Genomic DNA, 15,550 nt, shown 5'->3' with positions numbered 1-15,550 from the left:
GAGGAGCAGGCATAGTCCAGTGTCACTTCTTAGTGCATCAGCCCTTTTTATAATTCATTAGATTCAGGGCAGTAATCAACTCCCCATCCCCTGGGTGCTCTGTTGAAGTTGGGCCGTTGACACATCCGGTCCAGAGCGATTCCTGGAAGCTTTTGAGATTCCACTGCCTCAAAGCTAATCACTGGGATCACCCTCTTGCCAGCCATTCCACCCCCGAATGGCATCGGAGACCTGAAAGACAGAGTAATTACTAAGTGGACTGAAAACATTGTGTCACCTTTCCCAAGGTGACTCACACTCCCCTTACACAGTACACAGTATCCTGTTTGTGAGGAGATTCTCTGTCTCCCTGTGGACACCGTACAGATGACGAGAACAACTTTGTACTCGCGAGGGCGAACACACGACACCAAGTGCACAATGTGACTCGCGCCGAGGTTCTACCTGCTTCTTTATTTATAGGTTAGGAATGGTCAGGTGTGTGTTCAAAGTGCATCAAAACAATCAAGTTGCAAGTTATAATCAACAGGAAACATCACTGATTGAGTCAGAGACCAATGAGATCAATGTATGTACTGATTGAATCAGAGAACGACATTACAGAATGGGGTCAAAGAACAATGGGGATATATATGTATGTACAATTCTTCTAACACTGTTAACCTGAGAAAACCACTGGGATGATGGTGCAGTGAACTCTGGCACTCTTGTAGCTGTACTAACCATTTAATTGGGAATCATAATTGTATGTTAATGTCGGGGTAAACTGATCCTTCCAGGGGGCCTTGGGACCAGACATAAAAGGATTGATTGGATTGAAGGATTGATCAAGCTCAGGTTTGTCTTTCATGCATCATCTACAGTACATCTCCACCTCCACATTAAGGTCTGCTCTCTTGCTGCCATGTCTTTTGGGGGCAATCAGGACCTCCAGCAGATCAAATTGCAGGATTCAGAATAACCATGAAGCAGCTTACAGTCCAAGGAAGTGCAAGCCAGAGACTGGATTTATCCACTGAATGTTTAAGGACTCGTGGAAGAAGATGATTGTGATTGATACCATAGTTCAGCCATCTGTGGAGCTATTTGAAGATGACCCATTCCAGCTGATGAGGACATAATGATAGTAACTGGGTTGACATAGTGATGTATCTTTGTCCCCTGGAGGCTGACGCCACTCCTCGTCATTGTGACACGTTCATTTGGCGTCACATGAGTGGTTTTCTGCTAAGGCAGGTGAAAGTGGAGGTTTACCTGTTGAAGCACCTGAAGTTGGCAAGCTCTTGTCTTTGTGGCAGCTGAGCACAGAGGGCACCGACGTCCTCAGCCTCTCCCAATGCTTCCCTCCAAGGGGAGCAGTAGGATTTGGGATCACTGTGTATTAAACTTTTCATGTGGAATTTCTTTCAGTGGGCCAGAACTAACCTGACAGACGAGAGGAAAGTTCCATGATTCTCTGGGCTTAAAAAACATGTTTGTTACATCTCAAATAACGTCATAGCTAATTGTAAAGCAAGCAATATTTTTTTTGCATTGACAAAAAAAAGATAAAAACAACCCCCAACGAAGTGCTAGCAGAAAATATACATACTGTACATTTGATGCACTGCTGTCAATGACAATGGTAGTTATTGGTCTACAGTGATTCGATCTTGGTGTGAATGCCTGATAATGAGCAGAGCTTAGCTCACCGTCACACAAATACCTTCTGTCCAATACCTTGTGTCCGCATTCAGCAAAAATAATTGCTTCTGGGAAAGAGACATTCTGCTGGCACTCATAGGAAACTCATTTATTTGCTTGGTACATTTGCTTAGGAATGATGAGCCCATGCATTTGTCCAAACCATAGCTTTGTCCACGTGAAAAAGCCCTCATGCTCCATGACAATCATTCTTACACTACCATTTACCTGGAGCGAGAACGCCAGGACTGCCCTTCTTTGCTACAGTCTTCTGAAGGGTTCATGACCAGGCCATGCTTACCAGGGACGGGGATCGCCTGGTTCTCTTTTCCTCCCTGCAGCTCTTGGATGATTTGTGGGGGAGGAACAGCATCTGGATAGGCCTGAGAGAGGGTGCACTTAGATGTGTTTCATTTATTTTCTTCCTCAATACTGCAACATAAAGGGTTTGACGGGTTTAGGAATTAAAGTTCAGTTTAGTCATATCGCTAAGCTTGGAAAACAAATGTCTTCTAAAGGTTGGTACTGAGTGTATCTCCATTTGGAGTGAAAAGAAAGGAAGACATTAAGAAGAGGGCAGACTGGGGTTTAGGGAAAGACAGTGATGGTCATTTAAAGAAATCATCTTCTTGAGAGATTCAGCACAGCAAGAAAGTGCTATCAACACCTGCAGATAGCAGATGCATGTGAGTCATGGTGCTGTGGGTACTTACATTCGCAGCGTTCTCCAGTGTAAACCTCTCAACCTCTCCTCTGCCTCTCCTGAAACATGCGAGAGCCTCGATTTGATGGGAAGATTCAGTTCCTCCATCATCACGGTCTTTTGGAACGCTGATCTTCTTCCCCAGGTTCAGACCTTCATCATCACAGCACATAGATGAAGGTGGTTTAATAAGTGATTGCACATGATATCACTGTGGATGTTGTGGGGGAAAACAGCAAGGGGAGAGCAAAGGCAGAAACTTTGCAATAGAAAGGAAACACAAGTTAAACATAACGTTGCCTCTGATCTTCTTGTTTCTTTTGAGTCAAACAGCTGAGGGGCTTTGAAATGAAAACCAGACTGCGTGTAGCATCACTAAACTAAAATGCACACAGCTTTAGCTCAGGGTCTCCACTTATGTTGTATCATGGCACAGCGGAGAGACTGAAATAGCCTTGAGAGGATGTCAGGGGGTGTGTAATGTTTGTTTGGGTCCAGGGTTTGCAGGGGTAACTGGGCATAAAATTAGGATGTGAGGATGAAAGACTTGTAAGGAGCGGGTGGTCTTCTTTTTTCGATGATAAGTGTTTGGAGAAGCTGGGGTGTACTGTATGCCACCCTAAAGGAGCTACCTTTGATCAGTTGTGTAAATTTCACTTGTGGGAGTCCCATTTATCTGAGTTCAGGGACTTGATTCAAAGCTTAGCTGGCGGACACCACAGAAAAATTGTCCCTGTTGGAATGTTTGGAGAAATTCACCAGCACTTGTGCACGCCAGAGATTGGGTGTATGGGAGCTGCAGGTGTCCCCAGGCCTTGGATTGACTTCTTTGAAGTTGGGTGGGACTGCATCTGACAGCAGTGGATCTGATCACACACGATGAGGGTTGAATGCGATTTGTTGATGCAATATGTGTGTAAGTTTACTGGCTGGTGTTACGCACTCAGCACGTACCTCCTCGAGCCTCCTTTGACAAAGCCTGAGCCTGCAACATCCTCTGCTGGGCCACATCATCCAGGCCTGACTGCATCCTCATCATCATCTTTGTCCTATGAAGACAAATTAGGATTCTACTCTTATTTGTTGCAATGATTAAACAGAATTCAAAATGAATGCCCTCTATTCCGGAAGCAAAATGAATATCTTTAAATCGTATGATGCCCTCTACCCTGTCCTACTTATCCCTGTAGCTCTCTATGTTTCAAAACCAACTGGTCGAGGCAGAGGGCCATGTAGCCTGAGGTTTCTGTGCCTGTCCAACTAAGATTTTCTTCTCCTCCGTCGCTGAGAGTCTGCTCATGTGAATGTTGGGTTTCTGTTTGAACAGTCTGTTCGCGAAGCGTCAAGCGATACTATTGTTGTGAACTGGCAATATACAAATAAAATTTGATACGCACCTTTGTCTCTATCACTGAGTAACATGAGGTTTTTTTGTCTCTTTTTCTTAGAGGACAAAAATATGTTGTAGTGTTCTTTTTTACCAGTAAGCAGCATTAAAAGTCTAACAAAATGCAGGTTAGTTCTCTCCCTGCATGTTTTGTGTGTGTTTAGATTCAGGCCCTACCTGTGGTGTCCTGGCTGTCTGTAAGCAGGGTGTCGGTGCTGCTCCGTGTGCTTTATCCTGCACTGCCGTTGGGATGTGCAGGGACGTTCCACACTCCTCTCTGACACTTCCCAGCAGAGAGGGGATAGCCTGTATTAAACTGATCCCAGGATGGTTTGGGCACTTACCTCACTGGGTTATTTTAGCATGAGCGAGGATGGATGGAAGGAGGGAGGGCGATTATCGGAGAGGGGTACATCCTGACCCCTTAAATAATAATATCTGATCCTGTGCGTACGTCTGTGTGTGCACTGTGCGAACAACAGCTGCTGACCAGACTACGACACTGAACTCAGAGTGAGGTCAAGAATCCAACCGCTCTGCTGCAAAAACACACAGGCATGCATGCAGTGCTCAGATTCAGCTGTAAGTCTGTAGAATTTTATAGGTTCCGTTTTGAGGTTAAAGGTCAAACTCTGTGTTCTCTCCATTTTTGTTGGTGTGAGACCTTGAACTTGGTTTTATGGCATTCCCTTCTGCAATTCTTAGGACCCGGCTGTCTGAGAGAGAGAGAGCTATGAGTAACAACACTATGTTTCTGTCATTGTGTTTTGTATGTGACCAACAGTGAGCTCACATGTTGAGAACCAACAATTTTTTAGATTTTCTGTTTGTGTGTCATCTCTGTGATGGACTGTGTAAACGCTGCCCCTGACCAAGGCACTAAAGCAAACGGATGGATGCATGGAGAAATGCGAGTGTCATTTAGCTTTATATTTAGTTGGCCATTTTCGACTTTATTTTGTAGCTTCAGCCCTCAAATTGATTCATAGACCTCAACCAGGAGCTTGGGGGAAAAAACCTTTTCTTTCTCCCTGTTGAGATTGGATATTGATTTTTGTACCAGCCCCCGCCCCTACAGTATCACCATCCCTTAGTGGAAAAGCTCCTGGCATCAGAAATAAATGCTGGTGTCATACTGTGTAACAAAGAAGACACCTGCAGCCTCACAAGGAGCTGCTGCCCATTACGAGTTCATTTTAGCCACCAAAAAATGTTATATAAATTCTGCATTTTGTTTCTTGAAATGGAAACAACATTGCACTTGAAGACAAAACAATCTCTGTTTTTCATGACAGATGCCATCTGTGTTTGAGAGGTGGCTCAGTCACATAGAGCTGCAAAGCCACCAGGTCCTGACAGCTGACACGAGAACAAAGGAGAGCCGTCCACACTCAAGGACTGATTGAATTTAGAGCACCTTTATAACCATTTGACCCATTAGCCTTCAGATGAAATCTTACTTGGCTGTCTGTCTGAGGAAATTCTAAAAGGTAACGCTGAATGAGCTCCGTTTGTGAATAATCAGCTCATGAACGTTTCTCACTTGCTTGCAGGTGTTCTTGGGAGAACTTTTGGACCTTGATCAGTGGGAAATCTGTCTTCAGATTTCAATCCAGAGAGCCAGAATGTACGGGCTGCTGTGTGAGAGCCTTCACGACTCATCAAGGAGTCGTATGGAGACGACGTCTGGAAACTGGTCCGAGAGAGAGCAGATGTCAGGTTGCACTCTTTCGTAACCCACCAGGTATTATAACTTTTCATGTATTAACGAAATAATAATTTGTGTAGATTCTACATTCTGTCACCTTCCTGTGTCACTGCTCTAAGTGTAAGAACATGTAGTAAAGGTACAACGACAATAACGCCTCGATGTACTGCAGGTGTACAGTGAGAGTGTGATTCCTCGTATTGCGAAAGCTGCCAGTGGGGGTGACAGGAACACCCTATAATGAGCTGATGAACTCCTGGGAGTTTATTTCCTGGGCTTTGTGGGGAAGTATGGCTATGACAGGATCCTAAAGGGTGAGGAAATGTCCTTCAAATCCGAACTGTCAAAAGCTGTGCTGTCAGTAAGATATGAGAGAGAAATGATAGTCACTGAACACTGAACTAAACATAGTCTAGCTGTTGTATGTGGTCTGTTCAAAGAAGTAATGTGTGGTAAACTAGTACATATGAATGTCTGAATTTCCCTTGTTTGGAATAAAACAACATTAAACATTTCAAACTTCAATCTTCTCAACTTGGTCCATGGGGAGCAGTTTGGAGGGTTACTTGTCTTGTCTGCCAGCACGTCAGCTCTGTGATGTTCAAAAGAAATAAAAACACCTTTCCTTTCCTTCACTGACACCTGCTGACTTGGGCATCAACAGGTCACTTTATGGCGCCAAGCCTGGTGCTGTAACCTTGACCACTCGGGTCACTTGTACACAGAAACATTGCAATAATTGTGTAAAGAGGCTTCTTTATGCCTTTTGTGTACAGACAAGCCTGCCTCTCCAATGTGTATTTTTACGGAACCAGAGACATGTCCCTGGACATGATGTGTGGACATGCATCTATTGCTACGTACAACACTATTGCTACGTACAACAGCTGGTGCTTGCGTGCCTCACTGTCTTCCCATAGGCTTTAGTTCCTCTTTCCTATTAGCCACTAAAAATGTCTGTTTCTTTAACACCAGCTGATAGGTTGCTGATATCGACCAGTGTCAAAATGTCAACCCCCATTCCACATTTTCTGCCTTTGTTGCTCCTTCTGTTGCTGCCTCAGAGACTGAATAACTCAGACGCTCTCTCTTCTGCCTACAAAATACATCAGGTTCATGTTCTCAGGTTTGAACTATTTTCGCAGTATTATATTGAAATCAATATTACTGACAGTATGTTAAGGCAAGGTAAGGTAAGGTAAACTAAACTTTATTATCCCTAAGGGTCAATTAGCGCTACATAACAGCACGGATACACACGGGGAGGAAGACGTCACAGATGCTGTTGAGGAGTCCAATGGTAGCTGGCATAAATTGATTATTTAGTTTCTGTTCTATCTGTTTTACTGTTGTATTTATCTGAGTTCAACATTTCTTTTCTGACACTTGTGCTTCAAGGTGCTGGGACGTCATGTCCGTGACTGTGTCAATGGTCTTGACAACCTTCATGAATACCTGCGCTTCAGCTATCCCAAGGTGCAGCCCCCAACCTTCTTCTGCCAAGAGGAGTCTGCCACTGGAGTCACTCTCCACTACAGTCTGACAATCCACTGTGTGTGTGTGTGTGTGTGTGTGTGTGGGGGGGGGGGGGGGTTGAAGGCATCAGACTGAGTATTTTTGTTACTCATTTTTTTTTGTAATTCGGTGTCTGCAGGAGTAAACGCAAAGGCTACCTGCACTACGCCATGGGTCAGCTGAGACAGATGGGGAAGCAGTTTTACGACACTGACATCCATGTGGAGGTGCTATCCGAGCAGATGGTGGGGGACTACTCCCACGTCACCATGAGGTTAGACCACGGACTGATGGGCAAGCAGAGCTCCTTTATAATCACCTCGGGAGTCGCACAAAGCGTATTGATGTGTGTGCCACTTCAGGCTGAACTTTGACAACTCTGCTTACCGCTACATCATGAAGGAGGATGAAGAGGAGCAGGAGATTCTGCCTATTACCTCGGACTTCTTCTTCGAGGTCTTCCCTTTCAACATTGTCTTCAGACAGGTAATGGACATGTGTAAACTCAGAAGGGGAATTTTAAGGAATGAATGAACAGTCTCTGAATTGCTCTGATTTGTTGATACTTAAGGACATGGTGGTGCATAATGTTGGTTCAGGACTGGCTACTGTCTTTCCCGATTTGGATGGGAAGAAGATCAATGATGCTTCTTGCTTGCTCGCCCCCTGGTGGAGTTCACCTGGAACATGGTGATACTTCACTTTACACATTTCACATATTTTGATACATTTCGTTGTATGAATTTATGTATTTATGCCCTTCTCACATGAAGGATCAGCCTTATCAGATCTGTGCCCACAGATCATCTCACACCCCAACAACCTGTTTGAGATCATGTCCAAAGAGCCTGTGAAGAGAGAGAGGAATCTCCACAACCGAGTCCAGGAGTAAGAGTGGGAGCCGTGAAACCACTCGCAGGGGTGTGTCCTCCGGCGGGAGAGAGGTTATCTTGTGGTCAGATCAATTTAGCTGGCAGAAGATCATTGCAGCTTCTTTAACAGTAACAGGCGCGCAGTGAAATGGGTGTGTTTCCTGTATCCAGTATCGCTGGATGACGGTTTGACAGGGGACTATGTCCTCCCACAGATTCAGACTACGAAAATGCCAACCGGTCAGCTGACGTAGGATGTGGAGCTCATGGCGTTCCAGTCCATCATTGGAGACGGATTACAAAGGTCACAACCTGTCACCTATCTATGAAGTCATAGTGACACTTTTGCATACTTACATACAAAGAACCAACAGGTATTACAGATTAAATACAAAGGATGTGGATTACTTTGTTAATGTAAGTTATTATCTACTGCCAGTACTGCAGCTTTTAATTTAGTGTCTTTCAGATGTTTTTGTCACGTTCCACGTACAAAGCAATCTTCAGCAAATGAGAGAAGGTCCCTGTGCAGGAAGTCATAAAATCATAAACACCCAATATATACATGTAAAAAAATATAATAAAAATCACAATACTGGTATAATCATCCACATACCAATCCCCAAAACAGATAATGTATAAGAAATGATGACAATGAAATATGGCTGTATCAGCTCGTTGTGTCCGTTCTTTCAGATGGCAACAGTGCTAATGCGATGGAGAGCTGGGGGTGACGGGAGCAGGTGCCTGAAACTAAAGGGACAAATGAGATACATGCCTGAGTGGGAGTCCATCATCTTTTTGGGAACCCCTGTGTAAGAACAAACCTCCCTCCACCCTCCCTCCGCCTCCACCACCTTTATAGTTGAAAAGCAAAAGGCTGGAAAAGCAGCAAGAGCCAAAATGAATTATATGGCTGGAAATAAAAGCCTGGGCAGTGAATCAAATCAGGGGCCCATTCTAACAGCACTTACCATGCATGAAATGAGCTGCTAATTAGCGTGTAATCAGACAGTGCAGTTCTTGTGTGCTTAATGGGAAACCATTGCAACTGAGTGTTTTGCACATAGTACATAACGTTTCTCTCCTCTCCTAAAGTATTCTGTTTGCAAAGTAAACACTCATGTTTGCATGGATGAAAGCAATGACATGCTAAACTGCTTTGTGTATATTGTATTCTCCTTGTCCCTCTTCCTCTATCTGTTTGTGTGTGTGTATGTGTGTGTGTGTGTGTGCAGGATGGAGAGTCTAAGTGCCATGTTCAAGACGGGCCTGTATATCAATGACCTGAGCATGCACGACTCCAGCAGAGACCTGGTGCTGGCAGGCACGCACACGACTCCAGCAGAGACCTGGTGCTGGCAGGCACGCAGCAGTCCGAGGAGCTGAAGAGAGCGCTCATACAGGTTCTCTGCACTTAACAGCAGCAACTGTTTACTTATGGGATCTGAAGACTAGACACTCTGTTTCCCTCCCGCAGCCTCAAAAACGTCTACTGCCCCACCAGACATGTCAGAAATGAAAGCTTACAATGCTGCTTTTCTTGCAGGAGCAAAAGAAGTCCAGTAAGCTGGAGGAAAGCATGAAGATGCTGGACTATGAGATGAAGAAGACTGATGACCTTTTATATAGGATGATTCCCAAACCAGTCGCAAAAAGGCTGCGCAAAGGAGAGCCAGCTGTAAACACGTGTGAGGTCAGTACGAGCAGGTGACATGACAATATAAACCAGAAACTACAATATGAAAAGAGCACAGACCTTCGCCAAGCAGCTCATTTCCACCCACAGCGTGATTTCCACCAATATAATAGTCCCACATTCATTTTATCTACAGTAATATATTCATCAGAACATTCCTTTAGCATTTGAATAATGTGGATGTTATTAATAGTCAAATAGTTTGTTACACAAATGCACTCTGGGCACTTTTCTCGTTCTTCATTTTTTATTTCAACAGTTCAAAACAGTTTCAAAAAGCAAACCTCAGCCAAACAGCCAAACAGGATGGCAGGTAGCTTTGTGGACACGAATTACAAAAAAAAAATCTGTTATATACACAAATGGCCCTATTTTGAAATGATAAAGAATCCCTTTCACAGTTCCTGGTTCCAAAACACTATCAACTTTACTCATCTGTTCCTTGTCCGATTATCAGCATTTCCTGAAAATGTCATTAAAATCCGTTAATAACTTTTGGAGTTACTTTGCTAACTGACAGACAGACAACCGTGACCGAAAACAAACCTCGTTGGCAGAGGTGATGATTTAGGTCTGGTCACTGCGATGTAGTCATTAACAGCTCAACAACCAGGGGCTCTACACACAACGGATAAGTCAGCAGCGTCACTGAGCTGTTTAAAGCTACAATATGAAGCAGTTCTGAACATTCCAGGACTCACCTACATTTGGGCTCACGCGTCGTCCCTTCCTCTTCCTCTTCCTCGCCGAGGTGAAACTCCATGGGGACAGTCGAAGCCCTTTGGTACAAGCTGCAGCTTCTTCAGGCTCAAGAGGCTTCATGAGATGACAGCCCGGGGCTAGCTCGGCAGCATTCATCCTTCAGTTTTTTTGCGCATTGATGCATTGAAAGCATTCGTACATCTAATGCTTATATACAAACTTTAATTAACCCCAGGTAAAAGAGTGACTTCAGAGAGACTTCATATGGGTCTTCTCATTTTTCACTACTTGCTTGATAATTTTAAAAAAATGGTGGTTTTCTAGATATTTTTTCTAGATATTGAAAACAAGGCACCTTCGGATGGGGAAAGAGCACTTATATATGTCTCCCTCAACTGTGTGTGTGTGTGTGTGTATGTGTGTGTACTGAAGGAAACTTATTTTCTCATTAACTTTGCTGTCCTGTACCCCCCCACACCCCCCAGGTGTTCCCAGATGTTACCATTCTTTTCAGCGATGTGGTGGGATTCACTCGCATTTGCAGTCACATCACTCCGATGCAGGTGGTCTCCATGCTCAACACCATGTACACGCTGTTTGACACGCTCAGCGAGAAGCACAGAGTCTTCAAGGTGTGGTGTGTGTGTGTGTGTGTGTTGTTTACCCCAATGTATGCATCAAGTGCGTGTCTGTCAAAGCTGCTGCTTTCTTCTGTAACAGGTTGAGACCATTGGAGATGCGTACATGGTGGTTGCAGGAGCTCCAGAGAAGACCAAGTATCATGCCCATAATATCTGTGACATGGCCTTGGACATGGTGCGTTCCATCGACCACCTGAAAGACCCTTCCAATGGCAACAACATACAGATTCGTGTTGGTGGGTTGATTATGTGCTTATCAAAGTAATATTGTGTTTTTATTACTGTGTCGCCTGACCCTTTGTTCCTCATGCAGGGATCCACTCTGGGATGGTTGTTGCCGGTGTGGTAAGGACATAAGATGCCACGCTACGGTCTGCATGGAGACACTGTCCACACTGCGTCGGCCATGGAGAGCAATGGAAAGGTGAGAGAAGAGAGGGTCTAATGCATTTCTATAACCAAACTAAAGAGGTGATTGTGTGACTGACTGACCTCCCCTTTGTGTTCGTCAGGAGATGCACATCCAGCTCAGCAGTGCCACCTATGAGCACCTGAAAGGCAGTCACTTTATTTTTGAAAGGAGGGGCATCATTACCATCAAGGTCAGGGGTCGAATCCATCTCCAATAGCAACTACACCCACATCTATAATTGCATATACTCACCTCTTATGGAAACATATATATAATACCACCGGATGTGAGATAACGTCCATGTACAAGTAACAAATTGTAATGTGCCAACGTTGACACAAACACAATGATGACGGACGATTGTGCATATGGAGCAAGAACCCATTTTCAGGATAGGTTTAGGTGGCTCTTGTTTCATGTATATCATACATACTGCACATGTATTGACAACATGGTCAAGTACTCCTGAAGGTTTGTTTACAGATGCCAGTGTTCAACCACCAGCGTCTGTCTGCCCTCGTTTCATAAACAAATTGTGTTATGTACTATGAGCAGCTCTCTTAATATTTGTGCATATATTAGACATATGAATTGTCAAACATCATCTTCCCCTTATCTTTCAGGGAAATGTTGAAATTGAAACCTATTGGCTGAAAGGAAAAGAGGGACAAAGATGGGAATGCTCAAGCAGCGTGTCCTCAGTTCGAGACTCAGACCATCAGCAAGGCAATCAGCAAGGCCACCATTATAGGCCTGAGGCCACCGAGGAAGAGGAAGGACTGGTACAAAAAATAAGACGAGTCACACCTGTCTGACACTCACACTCTCATTTGCATCTCATCCAGTCATCTCTAGTTTCTAACTAGCCGACCCTCTCGTCCTTCCAGGTCTTCCCGCTAGTGGCAGGGGAGGAGGAGGATGATGTCAAGTCCATTCACTCTCATCGTATCAAGATGGAGATATCAGGACACTCTCTGGAGGAGTCGATGGAGGAGTGTCGGGTGGAGGAGATGTCCGTCCATAAGGTGAGATAGCGATGGACCTTAGGCACTTTAGACTTGAATGATGACGTCAGGTGGGTGTGGCTGCCTAAGCTCCGGTCCATTGTTGACCTGCATCATAGCAGGCTTGTTACACTTCAGCCACAACTGGCCCACATAGGACCGTCAACCAAATATGGCTCAGGTTAAGTTCAACCGTGTTTGGAACTGTTCATTTGAGTAGTTCCTCTGCTCCTTTTTTATCACTAACAATGTTTGTCTCCACAGTCCCACTATAAAGATACATTACAGGATGGTCTTCAGGATTCTCACCTGGAGCTGGACTCACCTGAGTCTGACGACAGGGACTCTATCATGGAGTCTCGTGCCAGCTCCTGTGACTCACGCTGCTCCAAGAGCGCCATGTGTTGTGTATCGTAACACAGCAATGGCACCCACACAGAAAGTGGCTGATGCTATCGTCTGTAATTCATCTTTTACTGTTTTTAAAGAACCTTTTGTGAATGTGACTCAAATCACTGCACGTCTAAGGCCTAATGCCAGATAGGAATTCAGTTTTTACTGTAATTTTGTCATTTTGACTGTTGACGATAGCAGTTAAGGGAAGTTCTTGCCCACAGTCCCCTGTTGAATTTGATTTGTACTTGAGGATACCGCTGGAACTTTTAACTCTGTCTTTATTATAGCGCCATATAAACCCATGGGGATCAACTACACACAAGTATAGTTAGGTCTTGACACTTGGTTGTTTTGCTGCAGCCAGTAAAATTTGAATATTGTGTTTGTCCGATGAAGAAATCCCCTGGAATCGCTCTCTCTGAATCATTGTTCAGTATCAACTTTGTCAAATCCACAGCTCCAGCACAATGTCAGTGCAGTGAAAATAAAGTCCTGGCTTCTTAACAATCAATCAACAAGCTTGTTATTATTTATCTTGCCACTTACCATTCCACTCACAATCACATTTGCATATTGACACTTGACACTACAGACATATTTCCTCAGACATTTTGAGAATTGCAATCTCATACCACATGCATGCTCGTCCTGCCTGCATCGAGTTTTAAAATCACATTTTATTTGACAGTTTTCAGCTGTCTTATTAATGGGGCAATATATTGGATCAAGGCTGTATTTGTCTTTTTACTTTTGGTCAGGATAATTTGTTGTCCTTACAGTGCTGGATGTCACTGGCAGACCTTCCTTCATGTAAACCTGTGTGTTCACTTAATGGGTAATTAGTGGAAATCAAACAATCCTTTCAGGATTTGCTTTATGTATTGTCATAACTTTACAAACCTGCTGTAGAAAAAATTCAAGCACGCACAAATCAAGTCAAAATCTGATGCTTTTCTTAAGGAAGTGAAACAGAGGCACTTTGACACACAACCACACATGAGACAGAAACACATGTTGTGTAATTTTAAACAGTATTTAAACAGCAATCAAACAAACGTAGCATCCAGAGTCCTCATCAGACCACATTCCCAACTGACTGTCCGTCTGATGAACTGCGCCTAAAAAGTGGCATCCTCGCGATCTGGGCTGCATCTGTTAACAGCCTGTGAGTCTTTACGCGATGACCTGATGGAGCAATGGAAGCAGAAGGTGTAGAAGAAAGCAAGCAGGAGCAGGAGGCAGACCACACAGAAAATGACCACAATCAGGATGGTGTGCACTTGCATATGCACCTCCTCCCATGGAAACAGTGTTGTAGTGGTCAGGAGGCTGAGGGGCGTCGGCGTAGCATTGAATTTGGGCGATGGGGACATTGTAGGTATGTCTGGTTGGATGGTGGCCAGGTGGGTCATTTCCGGGCTGATGGGAGCTGGTGTGTGCTCAGCAATTCAGTGATATTTGGCTGCAACTCTAAAAGAAAATGTGTAATTGTATTGGGTCAATATGTTCAATAATAAACATACACAATAAAATATGACAGTATGAGGACCAAGCTTTTCTGTCTAAAATCAACCAATTGATAACAATTGAATTTAAAACTTTGCATCCCAATCATAAAAAAATTATTGTCTCCACAGAGGAAATACTTACTGACCACTGTCACATATTTGAAAGCAATGTTCCTCCTTGCTGACAACCTAACACTAAAATGCCTTTTGTTCTTACCTGCAGTATGCTGGTGCTGTCCAGTCTGTCTCTGTGGGGCACAGTGTCTCCTTTGATGAGCACAGCTTTTGAAATGAAAGAAATGGAGGAAAAGAGGAGGGCGGGTGAGACTGAAGGAGAGGTGGCTGCTGGATCAAAAATACAAGGCAGGTTGCTATGGAAACACTTGAGGGGGCCACATGCATATCACAGACATCATTAAACAGCAAGAAAAGAATGCATTTTCAAGCGAATACTGAGGTTCGATTGGATCTATGTTTTAGCAGATTAAGTAGATTGAGCAAAGCAGATGAGCAAAAATAACGAAAATGATATGTAATATTATTTCATTTCTTTCTTTCTTTAAAGTCTTTACAGGTTAAACTAGTTATCTTACTTGGGTACAGCCTCCTCAGTAACCCTGATGAAACCTTCTTTAACACTGCCACCTGTTGGCTAATGAACAGCACATTGAAGTTTATCCGGCCATCAGACCAGCTCCTGTGCCATCTGCTCCTTTTCAAAAAGCCATAATCATCCTTACTACAAGTTCTAATTGGTTCCATACTCCCTGCTGAGCCCCCACAGCAGGAGTTTTTGCCTAAAGAATGTTTCAGAATTTTTTTTTTCTTTTTTTTATGACAGATATTCAGCCCATCCAGTGAGAAAAACAACCTGGGAGCTATTTTCTCCAAACAAACTGATAAAGACAAAAGTATTTGTTAGTTCATTTCATGTTGAAGTCGACATGAAGCAAATTCCGCCAGCTAATTAGATTTTAAAGAGCTTTCAGATGGTTAATTGCATCTCAAGACAATAGAAACAAAAGAGCTTATTTAATCCAACTGCAGCTCACCAGAGACAATATGGCTGGATAGGAGGCAGCCTAAACCAAGGTCAGTTTAAGGACAAGTATGGGAGGAAAAGACGCCACAGCATCTCAGTGCTGCCGTCGGAGAAATAAGCAGCCAGTGAGTGAAATCAGTGAATATTTTTCAGATCTCACAACAGGAAATGGTAACGGATAAATTCACTTTCAAGTACACTACTTGTACTGGGCGTGAAATGTGTCATGTGTCCATGCACCTCAAGAAGGCATCCTGTCAAGCTCTGATGTGCACATT

The 15,550-nt window shown here is 43.9% G+C and overlaps 2 protein-coding genes across 2 annotated transcripts; one reads left to right on the top strand and one right to left on the bottom strand.

The window, feature by feature from the left end:
- Positions 1-47: 47 nt before the first annotated feature.
- LOC144741651 (myozenin-2-like) lies at positions 48-3,428 on the bottom strand. The gene is given in 10 exon segments (XM_078624155.1): positions 48-231; positions 1,255-1,374; positions 1,376-1,420; positions 1,902-1,963; positions 1,965-2,026; positions 2,351-2,429; positions 2,431-2,475; positions 2,477-2,500; positions 2,502-2,539; positions 3,341-3,428. Coding segments are annotated over 10 exon segments (747 nt in total).
- A 1,970-nt stretch (positions 3,429-5,398) lies between these two features.
- Positions 5,399-12,743, top strand: LOC144741650 (soluble guanylate cyclase 88E-like). The gene is given in 21 exon segments (XM_078624153.1): positions 5,399-5,429; positions 5,432-5,517; positions 5,654-5,789; positions 6,875-7,016; positions 7,133-7,286; positions 7,354-7,482; positions 7,568-7,640; positions 7,643-7,686; positions 7,799-7,884; positions 8,612-8,683; positions 9,107-9,195; positions 9,234-9,274; positions 9,418-9,564; positions 10,755-10,901; positions 10,990-11,146; positions 11,224-11,258; positions 11,260-11,334; positions 11,423-11,512; positions 11,946-12,104; positions 12,210-12,347; positions 12,591-12,743. Coding segments are annotated over 21 exon segments (2,184 nt in total).
- Positions 12,744-15,550: the final 2,807 nt, after the last annotated feature.

Source organism: Lampetra planeri, unplaced genomic scaffold (assembly GCF_965212315.1).
Source record: "Lampetra planeri unplaced genomic scaffold, kcLamPlan1.2.h2 scaffold_637, whole genome shotgun sequence".
In the NCBI taxonomy this organism is placed as follows: Eukaryota; Metazoa; Chordata; class Hyperoartia; order Petromyzontiformes; family Petromyzontidae; genus Lampetra; species Lampetra planeri.
Note: the sequence above shows the minus strand (reverse complement) of the source record. Positions and strands in the feature narration are given on the sequence as shown.